At 38.0% G+C, this 17,029-nt stretch overlaps 1 protein-coding gene across 2 annotated transcripts in view; it reads left to right on the forward strand.

The window, feature by feature from the left end:
* LOC126457525 (thyroid receptor-interacting protein 11-like) overlaps positions 1 to 11,421 on the forward strand; it is a 467,726-nt gene extending 456,305 nt beyond the window's left edge. For both annotated transcript variants that reach the window (XM_050093868.1, XM_050093869.1), the window contains exons 22-23: positions 9,104 to 9,211; positions 10,903 to 11,421. In XM_050093868.1, coding sequence (XP_049949825.1) covers positions 9,104 to 9,211; positions 10,903 to 11,040 — 246 coding nt within the window. In that variant the 3' untranslated portion in view covers positions 11,041 to 11,421. The remainder of the gene's footprint in view (positions 1 to 9,103; positions 9,212 to 10,902) is intronic.
* The last annotated feature ends 5,608 nt before the right edge of the window (positions 11,422 to 17,029 follow it).

Below are 17,029 nucleotides of genomic sequence, written 5' to 3' on the forward strand. Positions count from 1 at the left end.
CCACCCTCCTTCTTTTGTACTGGTCCCTTGTTTGTTCGAAACTAGACTACGGGTGTTTTGTTTATGCATCTGCACGTCCGTCCCTCTTACGGCATCTCAATACTACCCACTATCATGGCATCGATTTGGCCACTGATGTCTTTTCCACAAGCCTGGTTGACAATCTGTATGCAGAAGCTGCCAAACTTCCACTGTCCTACCACCGTGACTTTCTCCTCAGCAGATATGCATGTCATTTGTCTGCCATGTGTGATTATGCATCCTATGCCACCTCCTTTGATTGCCAGTATGGGGCACGTCCCTCTTCTCTGTTACTTCCTGGAGTTCGCTTTCAGCTCTTGATCCAGCAGCTTAACTTAATGGTAGCTGCCACTTTCCCAATAGGTATGAACCCTTTGCCACTATTGCTTCATGCGGTAGCCCCTGTTCACCTTGGCCTTCTTTTGCTACATAAACACACTACTCGAGCCTCACACTATCACCGAAAGTTTCACAACCTTCGCACGGAACTTCGCGATAGTACCTTTGTGTACACTGATGGCTGTCAGACTGACCATGGTGTCATGGGTGCCTTTGTCATTGACGCCAACATTTTTTGTATTGGCTTCCAGGACACCGCTCAGTGGAGCTCATCGCTCTGTATCAGGCCATGCAGTATATCCAGTAACACAGGATTTTCAATTGTGCCATGTGCTCCAACTCTCTCAGTGCCCTTCAGAGCCTGTGTGTGCTATACAATGTCCATCTCTTAGTGCAATGAGTACAGGAAAGCTGTCACTTGCTCATTTTTGATGGAGCTACTGTGATGTTTACATGGCTTCCTGGTCATGTCAGTCCGCTGGGAAATGAGACCACTGGTGGTGCTGCGAAGGCTGCAGTCCTCATACCTTAGCTTGCTGGTTCTTCCACCCCCACGAATGATCTCCATGTTTCTGTCTGCCATCAGGCGAAATCACTTTGGCACCACCACTGGTTGTCCATTCATGGGAATAAGCTCCGGGGAATTAAGCCTTTTCCATCAGCTTGGATGACCTCCTCTTGGCCCTCTCACCATGGCGAGATCATTTTAACTAGGTTGCATATTGGGCACTATCTTTTTAGCCATTGCCATTTGTTAAGAGGTGCTCCCCCACCACATTGTGCTTATTGCCCTCAACCTTTGACAGTCCACCATTTCCTGACAGTGTGCCCATTTTTTAACACCTTACGTTCTCATTTGTGGTTGCCATCTGAGTTATTGGCCGTTGTAGCAAATGACACACGGGCTGTCGACCGTGTTTTACTTTTTATCCGTATTTTAGAAATATGACAGAGGATATTTAATCTTTAGTTCAGGACCTCCATTTCTCTATGGCGTATTTTATAGACCTTTCTCGACATCCCTGTTTTTAGCTGTCTTTTCTTCCGTCGATTGGGATTAATGTATAGTCGTTTTTAACTACGCTCTTTGTCTTCATGTTCTACAGTTCTGACAAGGACATGTATGACCCTAGTTGTTTTTGTGCCCTAAAACAAAACAAAACAAAACAAACCATAGTTATCCAATGGCATGCAGCTCTTTCTATTACATATGTGTTAAACAAAGTGCAGTACCAGGAATAAATAGTATAAATGCTTTGTACCCGGCACCAACAGTTATTTGTCCAAACTCCACATGGGAATGAATATTTGTAACAAATTAAAAGGTAAAAATATGAATAAGATTCAGGGTAGTTTGCTGAAGAGAGAATTGTACAGCATGTTAGTCCAAAACTGCTATTACCCTGTAGAATAACTCTTGAAACATAATATTGGTACTTGACCAAGACATGGTAAAAGGAACTGAAACATAATCACAGTCCTACAAAAAATTTAACAATGATTAAGTTTTCATACAGTGTTTGAACTTAAATGCAGTATAATACATTGGTGTGGAAAATGTAAGGATGAAAGTAACTTTTACATGATTAGCCACTGCCAAGTGGTGCAACTCAATAAAAATTGACCCATACATAGATAAAACTGCTGCATATCATACAGAATATAACTGAAACAAATATGCAATAAGACAAACATAAATAACACCTGTGTTCAAAGACAGTCATTACACTGATTTCACCGCATTTCATGATCCTCCCTTGGTCATTACAAATGGCAGGACATAGTTCTTAATAGGGTATATAATCACCACAGATGGCAATGCATGCTGTGCATTGTGCTCCAATGCTGGCCACAAGATTGTTACGGAGTTTTTGTGGTAGGGCATCCCATTCCTCCACAAGTGTGGTTGACCAGGGGGAAAGGGCATGCCAGTCCATTTGCCAAATATCCCTTCCTTCCAAGAGCTCTACCTCCTGTATTGTTCGATATAATCCATGCAATCATCCATAAAAATGAAGTCAGGGCCGAATGCTACCCTGGAAAGACACATATGGGGGAAGGAGTACAGTGTTACTATAACAATGACTGCTGACTGTACTGTATTGAAAGATTTGAGGGTGCACCATTATGCCTCCCCACACCACCAAATTCATCATGTTCCGGGGTGCATTGTCTGTTCCTACCTGTCACCATGTGAAGGTGTGTCCACCATTGTTGAACATGGTTTTTTTTTCAGGTATTGTTGTGTGCTGGTAGAAGCTGAACTTGGGGAAGATCAGTCTGGATTCCGTAGAAATGTTGGAACACATGAGGCAATACTGACCCTGTGACTTATCTTAGAAGATAGATTAAGGAAAGGCAAACCTACATTTCTAACATTTGTAGACTTGGAGAAAGCTTTTGACATTGTTGACTGGAATACTCTCTTTATAATTCTGAAGGTGACAGGGGTAAAATACAGGGAGAAAAGGCTATTTACAATTTGTACAGAAACCAGATTGTCATTATAAGAGTTAGCGGGGCATGAAAGGGAAGCAATGGTTGAGAAGGGAGTGAGGCAGTGTTGTAGCCTATCCCCGATGTTGTTCAGTCTGTATATTGAGCAAGCAGTAAAGGGAACATAAGAAATATGTTGAGTAGGAATTAAAATCCGCAGAGAAGAAATAAAAAACATTGAGGTTTGCCGATGACATGTTAATTCTGTCAGAGACAGCGAACGATCTGGAAGAAGAGCAGTTGAACAGAATGGACAGTGTCTTGAAAGGAGGATGTAAAATGAACATAAATAAAAGCAAAATGAGAATAATGGAATGTAGTCAAATGAAGTCAGCTGATACTGAGGGAATTAGATTAGGTAGTAAAGGAGTTTTGCTATTTGGGGAGTAAAATAATTGATGATGGTCGAAGTAGAGCGGATGTAAAATGTAGACTGACTATGGCAAGGAAAGCGTTTCTGAAGAAGAGAAATTTGTTAACATCGAATATAGATTTAAGTGTCAAGAAGTCTTTTCTGAAAGTATTAGTATGGAGTATAGCCACGTATGAAAGCGAAACATGGATGATAAATAGTTTGGACAAGAAGAGAATAGAAGCTTTTGAAATGTGGTGCTACAGAAGAATGCTGAAGATTAGGTGGGTAGATCACATAACTAATGAGGAGGTACTGTATAGAAAAGGGGAGAAGAGGAAATTGTGGCACAACCTGACTAAAAGAAGAGACCAGTTGGTAGGACACGTTCTGAGGCATCAAGGGATCACCAATTTAGTATTGGAGAGAATTGAGGAGGGTAAAAGTTGTAGAGGTGGACCAAGAGATGAATGCACTAAGCAGATTCAGAAGTTTGTAGGTTGCAGTAGTTACTCGGAGATGAAGAAGCATGCACAGGTTAGAGTAACGTGGAGAGGTGCATCAAACCAGTCTCTGGGCTGAAGATCACAAGAAGAGGTTGTGGTGTGGGGAACCATAATGTTGTATGAGCGTATTGACCTCCAAATCTTTGAATCCAGACATTCACCCACTACACCCCTTCCATATGTGTGTCTTTTCAGGGATGCATTCAGTCATTTTTATGGACAAAAATGGGTGACTGCATCAAACAGCGCAAGTGGAGGAGCTCTAGGAATGAGAGGATATTTGATAAATGGGCTGGCCTGCCCTCTCTCTTAACTTCAATCTGATCAAGCACATGTGAGATACATTGTGGAGATGAATTGCAGCACATCCAGGTGTATAAATGACTGTCCAGCACTTTTTGAGTGCACTGGTGGATAAATGGAATGTCCTACAACAAGGCTCCCTACCAACCTTGTGGCCAGCATGGGGCATGTTTCAGAGCATGCATTGCTCTCCATGGTGACCACATGCCCTATTAAGAGCCATGTCTCACCTTTTGTAATGTCCAGGGAACCATCATAGACTGCATTGATTTCAGTGTAATAATTATCTTTGAATAAAAGTGTCATTTCTGTTTCTTTCATAGCACATTTCTTTCAGCTACGTTCTATACTACACTGTAGCAGTTGTTTCTATATATGCCCAAGTTTCATTGAGCTGCGTTACTTGGCAGTGACACATCAAGCAAAAGCTACTTTTGTCCTTAAGTTTTGCAGACCTGTGTACTTAAATTTACAACACTAAAATTCCCTAAAACTAAAATTTTCTATAGTGTAATGTTGAGAAGTTTCCTGTACAATAAATTACTGGTCTATCTTGTATGTTGTGAGACAATAAACTTCTTATCCTGATTCTGACAAATTTTTAGATTTATCAACAAGAATAACCAGTGTCTGAAAATACAATATAATATGGATAGGTAAAAAACTAGTCACCACGTTGTGGCAGGAGAAACACATAAAAGATGTGTAAATATGTAAGCTTTTGCTGCTAGTGGGTCCTTTTTGTGCAGCAGTGTTGAAGGGGCCCTTTAGACAGGAGGAGGAGCCACTGACTCAGGAAGATTGTGCGTTTCCACAACTTTTATGTATTTTTCTCCTGCCACCACTTCATGAATAAATTTAATCTAACCATATTGTGTTATCAGATTTCTATGAAAAGAAAAGTCTTGGGAGAAAACTATATAATATTATGAGACAGAATTTCTGGCTTGTAATTACTTTCAGAAGAAACATCAGTATTGCCAATGGAAATACAAAAATGCATACCAGTACACTATCCTTGATTTAAGAACCAATCGATCCTTCCTCAGGGAGGAGAGAGATACCTTGGAGAAGATTATAATGGAAGGATTGGTCAAAAAGACCACATGGTGAGGCAGGGGGAGACAAATGTTTTAGTAGGGCTGGAAGAAAAGTACACGGGACTATTGTTTGGTTGTGGTAAGAGTACGTTTATGAAGGAATGTTGGTATGTGACTTTCACCTACTTTATTTCTTCATTAATAATCTTCGGTGTTGACAGGTTATACTGGCTGAAAAATGGGGCGTGGAAATTCAACACTGATTACAGTAAATAATGTAGCTGACAGCTGCACAATTGCGTTTCACAGTTCTTTACTTTCATTGTTCACATCCCCCCACCCCCCACCCCCCTCACAGTTATATGGCCAGTTCACTATTGGTAATTTTTTTTCAAATCTCTACCTATATTGTGGCCATTTGTTTTTCAGTACTTGTCTCAAATGTATCAATAACAATCTATGATTGTTTTCTTCAGTTTCAGTTGCTTCAAAAACCTATCTTCCGCTGCTATGCTGGTCTTCAACATCAAAATCACCATTCTTGTAGCATTAAAACCATTCACTGCACATTCTTTCACTAATAGATGCCTCACTATAGGTCTTTCCCAGTGTTATATGAACCTCAGCCATAGGTTTCTTCAAGTTAAAGCAGAAAATTCCTGAAAATGATGAGAATTGTGTTCAAAAATTGAAATATTCAATTGAGAATAACTTTATGACTCAATTAAAAATTGACTAATATTCTGAAAGGGTTATGTTCACAAATGCTTAAGCTTACTGACCTACCATCTGCACCACGACTTACCACTGCTGCTGTCTATTGTAAAACGGAGGGAACTAAGCTGTAGACCTAATAATTACAGTTTAGTGATGATTTAATGGAACCAAATATGGTAGATCACAATATCCAATCCAAACTTTCAAGCTGTGTAGCTGTTAATTCCCACATGGTAACAATCTTGATGTATCACTTAATGGGAAATAGATATATATCCACATCTATAGGCTATAGACCATTGTGATGAGAAAAGCAATCTGTGCTTCTCATTGTACCATATATTAGGTGGATGGGCTGCTAAGCAACCTTCAGTGTGTTGTGTTAAAGTCTGCTCCCCTCATCAGTAAATGTATTTTGAATGACACAAAGAGTGCCGGCCACTGTGACCGAGCGGCTCTAGGCGCTTCAGTCCGGAACTGTGCTGCTGCTACGGTCGCAGCTTCGAATCCTGTCTCGGGCATGGATGTGTGTGATGTCCTTAGGTTAGTTAGGTTTAAGTAGTTCTGAGTCTAGGGGACTGATGACCTCAGATGTTAAGTCCCATAGTGCTCAGAGCCATTTGAACACAAAGAGTACTTTACGTTAAATGACAATATCCAGTGGAGGCTTGCCGAGCTAGTGTGTGATAAACATAAAGACTTGTCACTCTGATCCCAGATTTTCAGGCAGTCAGTTGTGTATGGAAACTGCTGTGAACATAGCTCTGCTGCGGTTGAACATTGTTCACTTGCCTCACCAAACTCTTTGCTGTTGGAGGCCCTTCTGGCACTTGAAGAATTATCAGACTGGGATGCAAGACATAATTATTTTTGTTGTGATCTTCAGTCCAAGGACTGATTTGAGATTAGCTCTCTTCACCAGTCTATTCTGTGGGTCTCTACATCTCATCATGATCACTGTAACCTACATCCTCTTCAGCCTGCTTACTTTAGTCAAGGCTTGGTTTCCCTCTGCAATTTCAACACCCCCCCCCCCCTGTCCACCCCCCCTCCCGCCCACACACACATCCTACAAACAAAATTAATTACTCTTTTACACCTCAGGATGTGTTCTGTCAGCTATTGTTTTCTTTTAGTCAAGTTATGCCATAAAGTTCTTTTTTCCACCTTTCTGATTTGATACAGTACTTCTCCATCAGTTACTCAATATACCCACCTAGTCTTCAGCATTCTTCTGTAACAGCACATTTCAAAAGCTTCTGTTCTCCTCTTGTTCTCTTTGTCATCCCCATTTCACTTCCATATAAAGCTATAAACACTCCCAAAACTTAAGTGCTAACAGTTTTTTTTTTCTTTTCTGGGAATGCTTTTCTTGCTATTTTCAGTTTACATTTTACTCCTATTTATTCTTGTCTCTGTCATTTATTTTGCTGGCCAAATAGCAAAACCCATCCACTATCCGTGATATCTCATTTCTTAATCTCTTTCCCTCAGTGTTACCTAATTAATTCCGCTATGCTTTCCTTGGTTTTCATCTGACAACATCTTTTCAAGACACTGTCCATTCAATCGCAAGCCAACTCTGGCAAAATCACAGAGTCATTCACAAATGTCAAATCTCTTTTTTTTTTCTAATTGAACTTTAATTCTGGTTACAACTTTCTCCTTGGTCTCCTTTACTGCTTGCTCTGTGTACGACTGAATAACATGCAGCGAGGGACTGCAGCCCTCTCTCCCTTCCTTATCCTTGAACTATTATTACAGCTGTCTGGTTTTCATTGAAATTTTAGATAGGCTTTCACTACCGGTATTGTACCCCTAACAACTTCAGAATTGTAAAGTGTGTATTCCAGTCAATAGATTCGCCTTTCTTCAACCTATTTTGTGGTATTACTTCACATGTCACTACATTTCTCGAGAACCCAAACTTACCGTATGACTGGGATAAAAGTGAGGTGTGTTTGGGTGTGACTTGAAGACTGTAGGAACAAGGAGGAACAAAGCAGATGCTCAGAACAGAAGACAGTAATCTGTGTATAAGTGTGGCTATTGCTGATGATGTAAAATATGTTGAAATAAGGTATTGAGCAAACAGTAATATGCAACAGGACAGTATTTTGCAGATTAGTTCTACCAAGATTAGAAAGCAGCTACAACAGATCTTGGAAAACAGTGCATTACAGTTAAAAAGGAAACTTGTAAAAGAAGGAAACATGAGACAAAAGTTGTCTACAGCCTAAAACACAATCTAGTGCTGAAGACCAAGCCTAAAAAAGTCTACTTCAAATTACATTATATGTGTGCCTCCATAGCTGAGTGGTCAGTGTGGTAGAATGCCATCGAGGGGCCCAGGTCTGATTCCCACTGAGTCAGAGGTTTTCTCCACTCGGGGACTGGGTGTTGTGTTTTCTTCATCATCATCTCATCCTCATCGATATGCAAGTTGCCAAAGTGGTGTCAACTAAAATGGCGATCGGTCTACCCAAAAGAATGCCCTAGCCACAGGCACATTATTACATTACACATGTGTATTTCTACATGTTCATTCCACTCCTGAAGTGCTGAGGATGATTCTGAAATAAATGAGATGAAGCACTTCTGACTAAAACATGTAATTTCTGTTATTCCTTTACAATGATTGAGCTTAACTGTAAAGAAAATAAAAATTAAATTTGTAACTGAAGCTTATATTAGGTCCCTCATAAGAAAGTCATAGTTGATGATATTGTGTCATTTAAATTGGTTGTTATTTGTTTAATGAGTAGAAATAGGCATGGTGTGTGGATATTGCTACCTGTCACTGAAAGTAACATTATCATAGAATCTTGTTTTGCAATATTTTTACTTGTAATAAGATTTCTTCAGTCAGAATATAATTTCAATTTTTCAGAGATATTGTTCAGTAATCGTCAAATGTGCAATATTTCATACATAGATACCCCTTAGCATTTTTACAAAAGTGCTTGTGGAAAGTAAATACAGTTATGACATAGCAGAATGAATTAAATGAATCTTTTTAATGATTTATGCTAAGAGGAATTTCGTTTCTTCACACAAGAAAGTGTTGTTCATGAATGTATCATCAGCAGTTTTAGTTCCATGGTAACAAAAAGAGAATAATTAGACTGAAGCACTCAGTTTCTCAAGTTGTAAAAATGCATAATACTTTCATATCTCTTACTTAGAGTGTCAAAGTCAGTTCAGTAAACAACAACTTCGTGCATGAGTAAGAAATAATTACCATGTTCTATTCTTTGAATCTTGTGTTTTGCAGAATCAGCTGTATGGCATAGTTTTCAAAAGTACATTTATTTAACATGATATTTCAGTCCCTGTCCGAGGCATTCATTCGATTCTTGGAGAATGAATCCAGACCACAGCCAAAACTTCGACTACTTCCACAGACTCAAGAACAAGCACCAAGGGAGAGATCCACTGTAAGTATCTAGAATAAATATATTGTGAATATTTGGACTATTCTGTTTTAACACTGACTTAAAACACAATGACATAAATAATTAACAGAGGTGCAAAATAAAGTGCCTGTCTGTCTTGTGATGCATTTTTGTAGTAAGTAAATAAGTTAAACAGTTTGCATAATTTGCAAAAATAAATGTAATTTGAGGTGCTATATTAAATACCCACTATCATTTATATCGATGAAACAATTTCCTGTTCCCAGAACTATGCTTTAATAATGATGATTTTCAATCTTCTAAAGATGAGCTTGAAATGTTTCAAATGTTACTATTAACAACCGTTTGCAGGTATAACTGATTTGTTAACAAGAGTTTCAAGATTACTGATCACATCAGACATTGTTAAAGCAAATTACTGTTGTGTCATCTTGGCCGTTGTGGCAACGCATTAGTTTTCCATGATTAAATTTTGAGATGTGGGCATGGTGAATAATGGAAAAATATAAGTTGGATCAATAAAATGAGAAATAAACGAGGTTCTGAGAGGAATGTGAGAGCAGAGCAAGTTGCTGAGTTAATGAAAAGCAGGAAAGTGGCCAGGATACATACTAAGGAAGAAGGAAGGGCTTATAATGTGTACGTGGAAGGGGAGAGGAGGTGAGGGAGAAAGAGTTTCAGATTTCAGATTTTCAATGATGGGCTGGACAGCAGCCTTAAGAAGGAAGTGATGGACCAACAGAAGTGGAGTCACAAAGACTCTCCTAACATACCAGACATTACTGATGATGAAGACTGTTTTTCCAATGAAACCATCCTTGCCTTCAAAGTCTTATGATCCTCTACACAGTGGGCTTCTTGCCGAATTGGCATTATCTTTCTTTTTTGTATGAGACCAGTCTTGAATCAGATTATGCTTCCAGGGCAATGTGATGCATACACTGTCTGTCCAAAAAGCTCTGAGACTGATGTCTTTTCCTGGCATATACATAGCTTCAGCATAGTAACTAAGGTGGCCATTTGAACTAACATTCAACCAGTCAATTGTGAGCAGGCACTGTTAGCTAGTAGAAGCATGACCATAAAGTGTCAATGTGTGTCACAAAATGCAATGCAGCAGCATTTCTAGATCATTCTCCAGAATTTTTTGAATAAGTGAAAAATGTGCGTGAAGTTTGTCCCACACACCTTGACTTTCAAATATAAACAATGATACCTGGGCACCTGCAAGACTGAAATGAAAAATGAGGACAGTTCTTTTCTGGAAAAAAACCATCACAGGTGATGACACTTGGTGTTATCAGTACGTACCTACCACAAACAATAATTCAACGAAGGGTCTACATTTTGAAAACACAAACAGCATTCAAGCCAATGTAATACACAAGTAGAACAACATCCCAAAGAAGGACTTTTCTGGCACCTTCAAATGCTTGTATGAACATTCTGTGCATTGTACTTGAGGGGAGGGGTAGAGACTAATTAAACACTTGAAGCATTAAAACCACCATCTGAAATTTACTCTTTTCTTATTAATTCAGTTTCAAAACTCTTTGAACTGAGAGCTATTAGTGATATATACAAATGAGATTGCACAAATTTCCTTATTTTTATTATATGATTCTAACAAATAAACATTATACTTTGAAAAAACCATTGTAAATATTATTTTATGGTGTAGCTTAACACACTATTATTCTTTTTTGCAATAGCCTTCACCCAGTTCTTCAAGTACTAGCTCAAGACGTTCACCACTGCTTCTCTCAGAAGTCCATCTACCCACATTCACACAGTTCCCTGCTGCTCGCAGTAGCAGCAGTATACTCAAAGATGTTCTCAAAGAGAGCTGACAGATTCTTTACCCTCTATCTCTGTAAATAGTGATTTGCTGTGGTTTTTAATTTAATGTATAAAACAAGAGATTTCACAGTTCTGTTAATCCGTATTTTCACATCTAAGGATGAGATTGAATTGAATGTTCTAAAATCAAGAATAAAATGTACCATGTTGAATGTGCTCAACTGTAAATGATATTAAGCATGATTGATGCTACAGAAATGTGAATTTTATATACTTACGATTAAGAACAACTTCATTCTGTAATTAGACACTATTGTATATTTTTGCTTAAGACACTGATACCTTGTCACAACATTCCTTGCTAACTGACACCATGTGATAATATCAAAGGTGATAATATCAATAAAACAAATTGTATTAAGTATCATAAATGTGAAGCATTACCCACTTTTGGGGTATTTACAATATTTCAATAACAACAAAAAGATGGGTAGTTAAACTGATATTCATACTTATTTATTTTTAAAAAGTGAAAGAAAAGGAAATGGTGTAATAATACTCAAATACAAATATTTATTACTTGGTCATGGATATAATCATCATTTAGCATCATGCTTATGAAGAATGCAACATGTTTCCTACATGTAAACGCCATCCTGCCTTTCAGTGTTTCCCTCTCACCTCTCCTAGTATCTCTAAAAGCCAGATGGCACAGCCAGAAAGTGCCAGTGTCGTCATAACCCCTTGTTGCTACCAGAAGATATTAGAACTTGTCACAGGTTATGGTAAAGAAGGCAGTGTTAGTAGCTTTTAGAGATAATATTTTTAGTGGGCCTGTTCATAAGCATATGAGGTGAGAATAGTTATAAGGTATCACCAGAATGTTGACATGAAGCTAGTATTTGTTTCAGGTAGAGTATTTTATGTACAGTACTTCTCAAAATAGCATTCACAGTCTGGAGGTGTTTGATTTCCACATCTTGATGGGATCTCCTCAAAAAAATGCCATCAGCAAGAAAAACACATACAAGTTATGTAATGACACAGAATATGAGTAGTTTGGTCACCACTGGTAACTAGAAAAACTATTTAGATATAGTTAGTTGAAATTAAACTTGGTATGTCTATTAAAGGGGGTCTGACACAGTATTTTTTTTTTCTTTTACAACTGCAAACTGATCTTTATATTAACAGAACAAGTAGCTTGTTGACTCTCTCTCTCTCTCTCTCTCTCTCTCTGTCTCTCCCCCCCCCCCCCCTCCCTCTCTCTCATATATTTAAAACCCTTAATTAAAATATGTTCTTTTGATGTGCTTGTACATCATATTCATCAGCCATATAATAACAAGTTGCCTGATGTTATCATTTGTATTGTTGAAACCCTTCAATGCAGCTGTGCTGCTGAAAACCTTATATGCTGATGACTGTTAAAAATTAATTATATAGTCAATAAAAAAATTCCTTCCATTTTAAGTTCCGTTCTATTCATGTAAGTGTGCTGTGAATTCATATACTCCATTTGGATGAAAGTTAAAATGAACCTCATGCTGACTGGAAGTAATTCGTCTAACAAGGCAAATTTTAAAAATGACAAAGGAACCACTTTTTCTCTTTCTTATATAATACAATGAAGTAGCTTCTCCTCAAGGATTGAACACAATTACTGAGATATGAAAAACGGCCATTGCACCATTGGCACCTAACAAAACAAAGACTGTGTGGTCAAATGACTATAAGATTCATCTCAGTATTTCCTAGACATGCAAGCAGGAGCAGTTTGTACCGTCACATTTTGGCACATATTAGAAACATTGCAGAAGATGATGCATTAAGATAACTACAGCAAGAAGGTAAGGAAAAGGGCATTTGCTAAAGTTTCTGTAGAGAACAGTATGTTGAATTTGAAACAGTGCTTTTGAATTGATAACTTGGTAATAATTACTGAACTGACACAGGTAACATCTTTGCTGGTAAGCTGTGGACAGTGTAGTTGCATGTAGTATGTAATAAGGAGTCAAGTTTGTTATCTAAAGATGTGGATCTTAAGAAGGTGACACATTATCTCCCTGAGATGCTGGCAAGAAGTACCAAATGGCTTCAGAAACATGTTTAGGGAAATTCAAAAGGGACAAAAGAACTGGACAGTGAGAATCCACATTTCCTCTATCAACTGCAAACTGAAATCAGAGTCACAAGGGTTTTGAAAATGGAATTTGAATGATAAGTAAATAAAATTAACATAGATTATGTACCATCTTTCGTTACTGTAGTAAAAATCTTATTTAGACGATGTGCATTTTGCTTTATTTCAAAGCATGTTCGATACTCACTGTAACATTGGTTGTTCTTACAAATCTGTTTGGTAAGACCATAAACAATCCTCATGTTTCAAATTACAATTATTGCTCATGACTTTTTCCCCCTTACTTCTTCCCTAATTTTCTTCTATATGTTGGTGTTTAATTTGTACCACTAGACAAAAACAACTACAGTCAGAAGCTATAAATAGTAACTCAGAGTTAACAAAAAAACAATGGCTACCAAGACTCTCTTGTTTGTTGATTTCACTGTGGTGTGCAGAAAGGTGTCATTGTTGAGTGATGGTTTAGACAAGATTTCTATTTGAGGTGATGAATGGCAGCTTGCTCTAAATGTAGAAAAATGTAAGTTAATATAGATGGTAGAAGAAACACTCCTGTAATGTTTGAATACAGCCTTGGTTGTGTTCTGCTTTACACAGTCACTTTGATTAAATATCAAAGCATAACACTACAAAGTGATTTGAAATTAAATCAGTGCATAAGAGCCATAGTAGAGAACGTGGTTGGTCAAGTATAGTTTATTGGGAGAATTTTAGGAAAGTGTAACTCATCTATAGAGACGATGATGTGTAGAAGACTAATATGACCCATACCTGAATACTGGTCAAATGTTTACGACACCTACCAGGTTGCATTAAAGGAAAACACTGAAGCAGTTCAGAAGTGGCAGGTTTGAACAACATGCTAGTATTTTGGAGATGCTTCATGAACTCAAATGGAAGTCGCTGAAGGGAATGTGATATTCTTTTCACAAAATACTATTGAGAAAATTTAAGGAACTGGACTTGAGCTGACTGCAAAACAGTTCTTCTACTGGCAATGTACTTTTTGCATGAGAACCATGAAGGTAAGATAACAGAAATGAGGGCTTGTATAGAGGCATGTAAACAGTTTTTTCCCTTGCTCTATTTGTGAGTGGTACAGGAAAGGAAATGATTAGTAGTGGTACAAGATTTCTTCCACTGTGCACCATACTGTGGCTTGTGGAGTCTGTATGTACATGAAGATATAGATGTATAAGCAGACACTCTCATTCTGCCAGTGAAATTGTTTAAAAGAGGGCAGAAAAATGGACAGCAGTTCAAGGAAATTAATTGGCATTGGGGTTGGAAACTGCCACTCAAAGATGGAAGAACCAGCAATGATCAATGGCATGAGGATGAAGAAGGCAATGAAAACTATTGTGCACAATATATGTAGCTTGTAACTGAAAATGTGTCATGATGATCTCTGCATTGTTGAAAAATTTTGTATTAGACCCACAGTCTAATCTGTAGAAGGGAACTGCAAAGGAGGAAGTAACCATGAGAAAAAAAGACCGAATAACCACAGACCTACGTAGCTGGGAATGGGATGTTGGAAGTTTGAACATGGTACATAAGCTAGACATTCTGAAAGGAAAAATGCAAAGACTCAGTGTAGAAATAGTGGGGGTCAGAGAAGTGAAATGGAAAGAAGATAAGAATTTATGGCCAGGTGAATACAAGGTAGAGTCAACAGAAAGAGAAAGTGGTATAACAGTATTAGAATTGAGGATGAATAAGAAGAATTTGTAAAGTGAATGTTACTGTGCACAATTCAGTGAAGAGGTTTTTCTCATCACAACTGAAAGCAAACTAATGCCAACAACAATAGTTCAGGTACATATACAAAATCACAAACAGAAGGTGAAGAGGTAGAGAAAGTATATGAGGATATTGAATGGGTAATTTGGCGTGTTAAGGGGGATGTGATAATTTAATAATCATGAGGGATTGGAATATAGTTGTAGGGGATGCAACAAAAGACAGAGTTACCGGAAAAGGTAGACTGGGTAGTATAAACAAGAGAGGAGCAAGACTGACTGTTTTCTGCAATAAATTTCAGCTAGTTATAGTGAACACACCAGTGTACTTGGAATGTACTTGGAAAAGGTGTGGAGACATGGGAAGATTCCAGCTGGATTATATCATAATCAGGGAGAGACTCTGAAATCAGATATTGTACAGTACGGCATAACCAGAAGCAGCTATAGACTCATCTGGAAGAATCAATGTGGAAAGAAATGAGATATCAAAGCAATGAGGAATGATGAGTGTGTTTGAAGTTCTCTAAGGCTGTAGATAATGGGATACTGAATACTAAAGTAGACAGTTGAGTTGAAAAGGAATAGACATTTCTAATAAGGGCAAACACAGAAGCTGGACAGACAAACATAGATACAAGGAAGGTAACTGCAAAGAAACCTGGGGTAACAGAAGAAATCAAATAGTTGATGAAAGAAGGAAGTACAAAAATATTCAGGGACAGACAGGAATACAGTAATTAAGTCACTTAGATATGAAATATGTAGGAAGTGCATGGAAGCTGTGGCAAATAGTTGCAAGAAAAATTAAATGAATTGAGTAGAAGTGCTCGTCAGAAGTACTTATACAGCATATAGAAAAGGCAAAACAACCTTCGGTGAAATTAATAGCTAGGACATCAGCATTATGTGTGCAGTGGTAAATCCATAGTCAAAACATAGAAGAAAGAGTGTATATGTGTAAATGGTACATTGAAGCCTCTAAGAGTGCGAGGATGTATCTGCTGATGTGATAGAAAGAGAAATGGGAATTGATATGGAAGATATATAGGTGATCCAGTATTAGTATTAGTAGTAGCAGCAGAAGCAGCGGTGGTGGTGGTGGTGGTGGTGGTGGTGGTGGTGGTGGTGGTGGTAGTTTTATTCATCCATAAATCATTTTATAAGGATATTGGACATGTCTTGGTATTACAATTTAAGAACAACAAAAATAACATATTTCATATATACAGCTATTTACCCCATGTACATACTTTCACATCTACTTTGATAAGCACAGGACAGGTAGTCAGCCATGACCTTATAGTAGCAACCATCCTGGCATTTGCCTGAAGTAATTAAGGCAAACCATAGAAAACCTGAATCAGGATGGCTGGATGAAGACTGAAGCCTCCACCCTCATGAATATAAAGCCAGTCTGTTTAGAACAGTGCTACCTCATTAAGTTGATTACAGTCAGAGTTTAACAAAGCTTTGGAAGACCTACAGAGAAATTAGGCAGAAGGATAGACAACATAGTGGGAAATGGCTGCCAAAAATGTATTTAAGTTAGTGTGTACAACCTATGAGGCTGCAGGCATACCATCAGGCTTTTTGGGAAAATGATACTCACACAATCCCAAAGATAGCAAGTGCAATAACCAGCTTGTGTATCCAAACTGATGACAAGAATAATTCATAGAAGAATGGAAATGGAAGATCTCCTGGATGACTTTGTTTGGAAAAGTAAAGGTATACACAATATGTACAAAAACCAAGAGGAAAAAATAAGAATGGCAGGCCAAGAACAAAGTGCTCAAATTAAAAAGGGTGCAAGATGGGGATGCAGTCTTTTGCCTCTGCTGTTTGATCTATACATTGAAGAATCAACGATACAAATAAAAGAAAATTTCAATAGTGTGATTAAAATTCAGGTTGAAAAGACAACAGTTGTAAGATTCACTGATGACATTGCTATCCTCAGAAAAAGTGAAGAAGAATTACGAGAGCTGTTGAATGGAATGAGAACAGAAAATAGATTGAAAGTAAATCAAAGAAAGACAAAAGTAACGAAGGGTAGCAGAAATGGGATTCATGATAACCTTACACCAAAAGTGATGACCACTAAAGTCAAGGAATTCTGTTGCCTTGGAAGGAATATAAAAAGCAAAACAA

The sequence above is a fragment of the Schistocerca serialis genome, chromosome 2, assembly GCF_023864345.2.
Source record: "Schistocerca serialis cubense isolate TAMUIC-IGC-003099 chromosome 2, iqSchSeri2.2, whole genome shotgun sequence".
NCBI lineage: Eukaryota > Metazoa > Arthropoda > Insecta > Orthoptera > Acrididae > Schistocerca > Schistocerca serialis.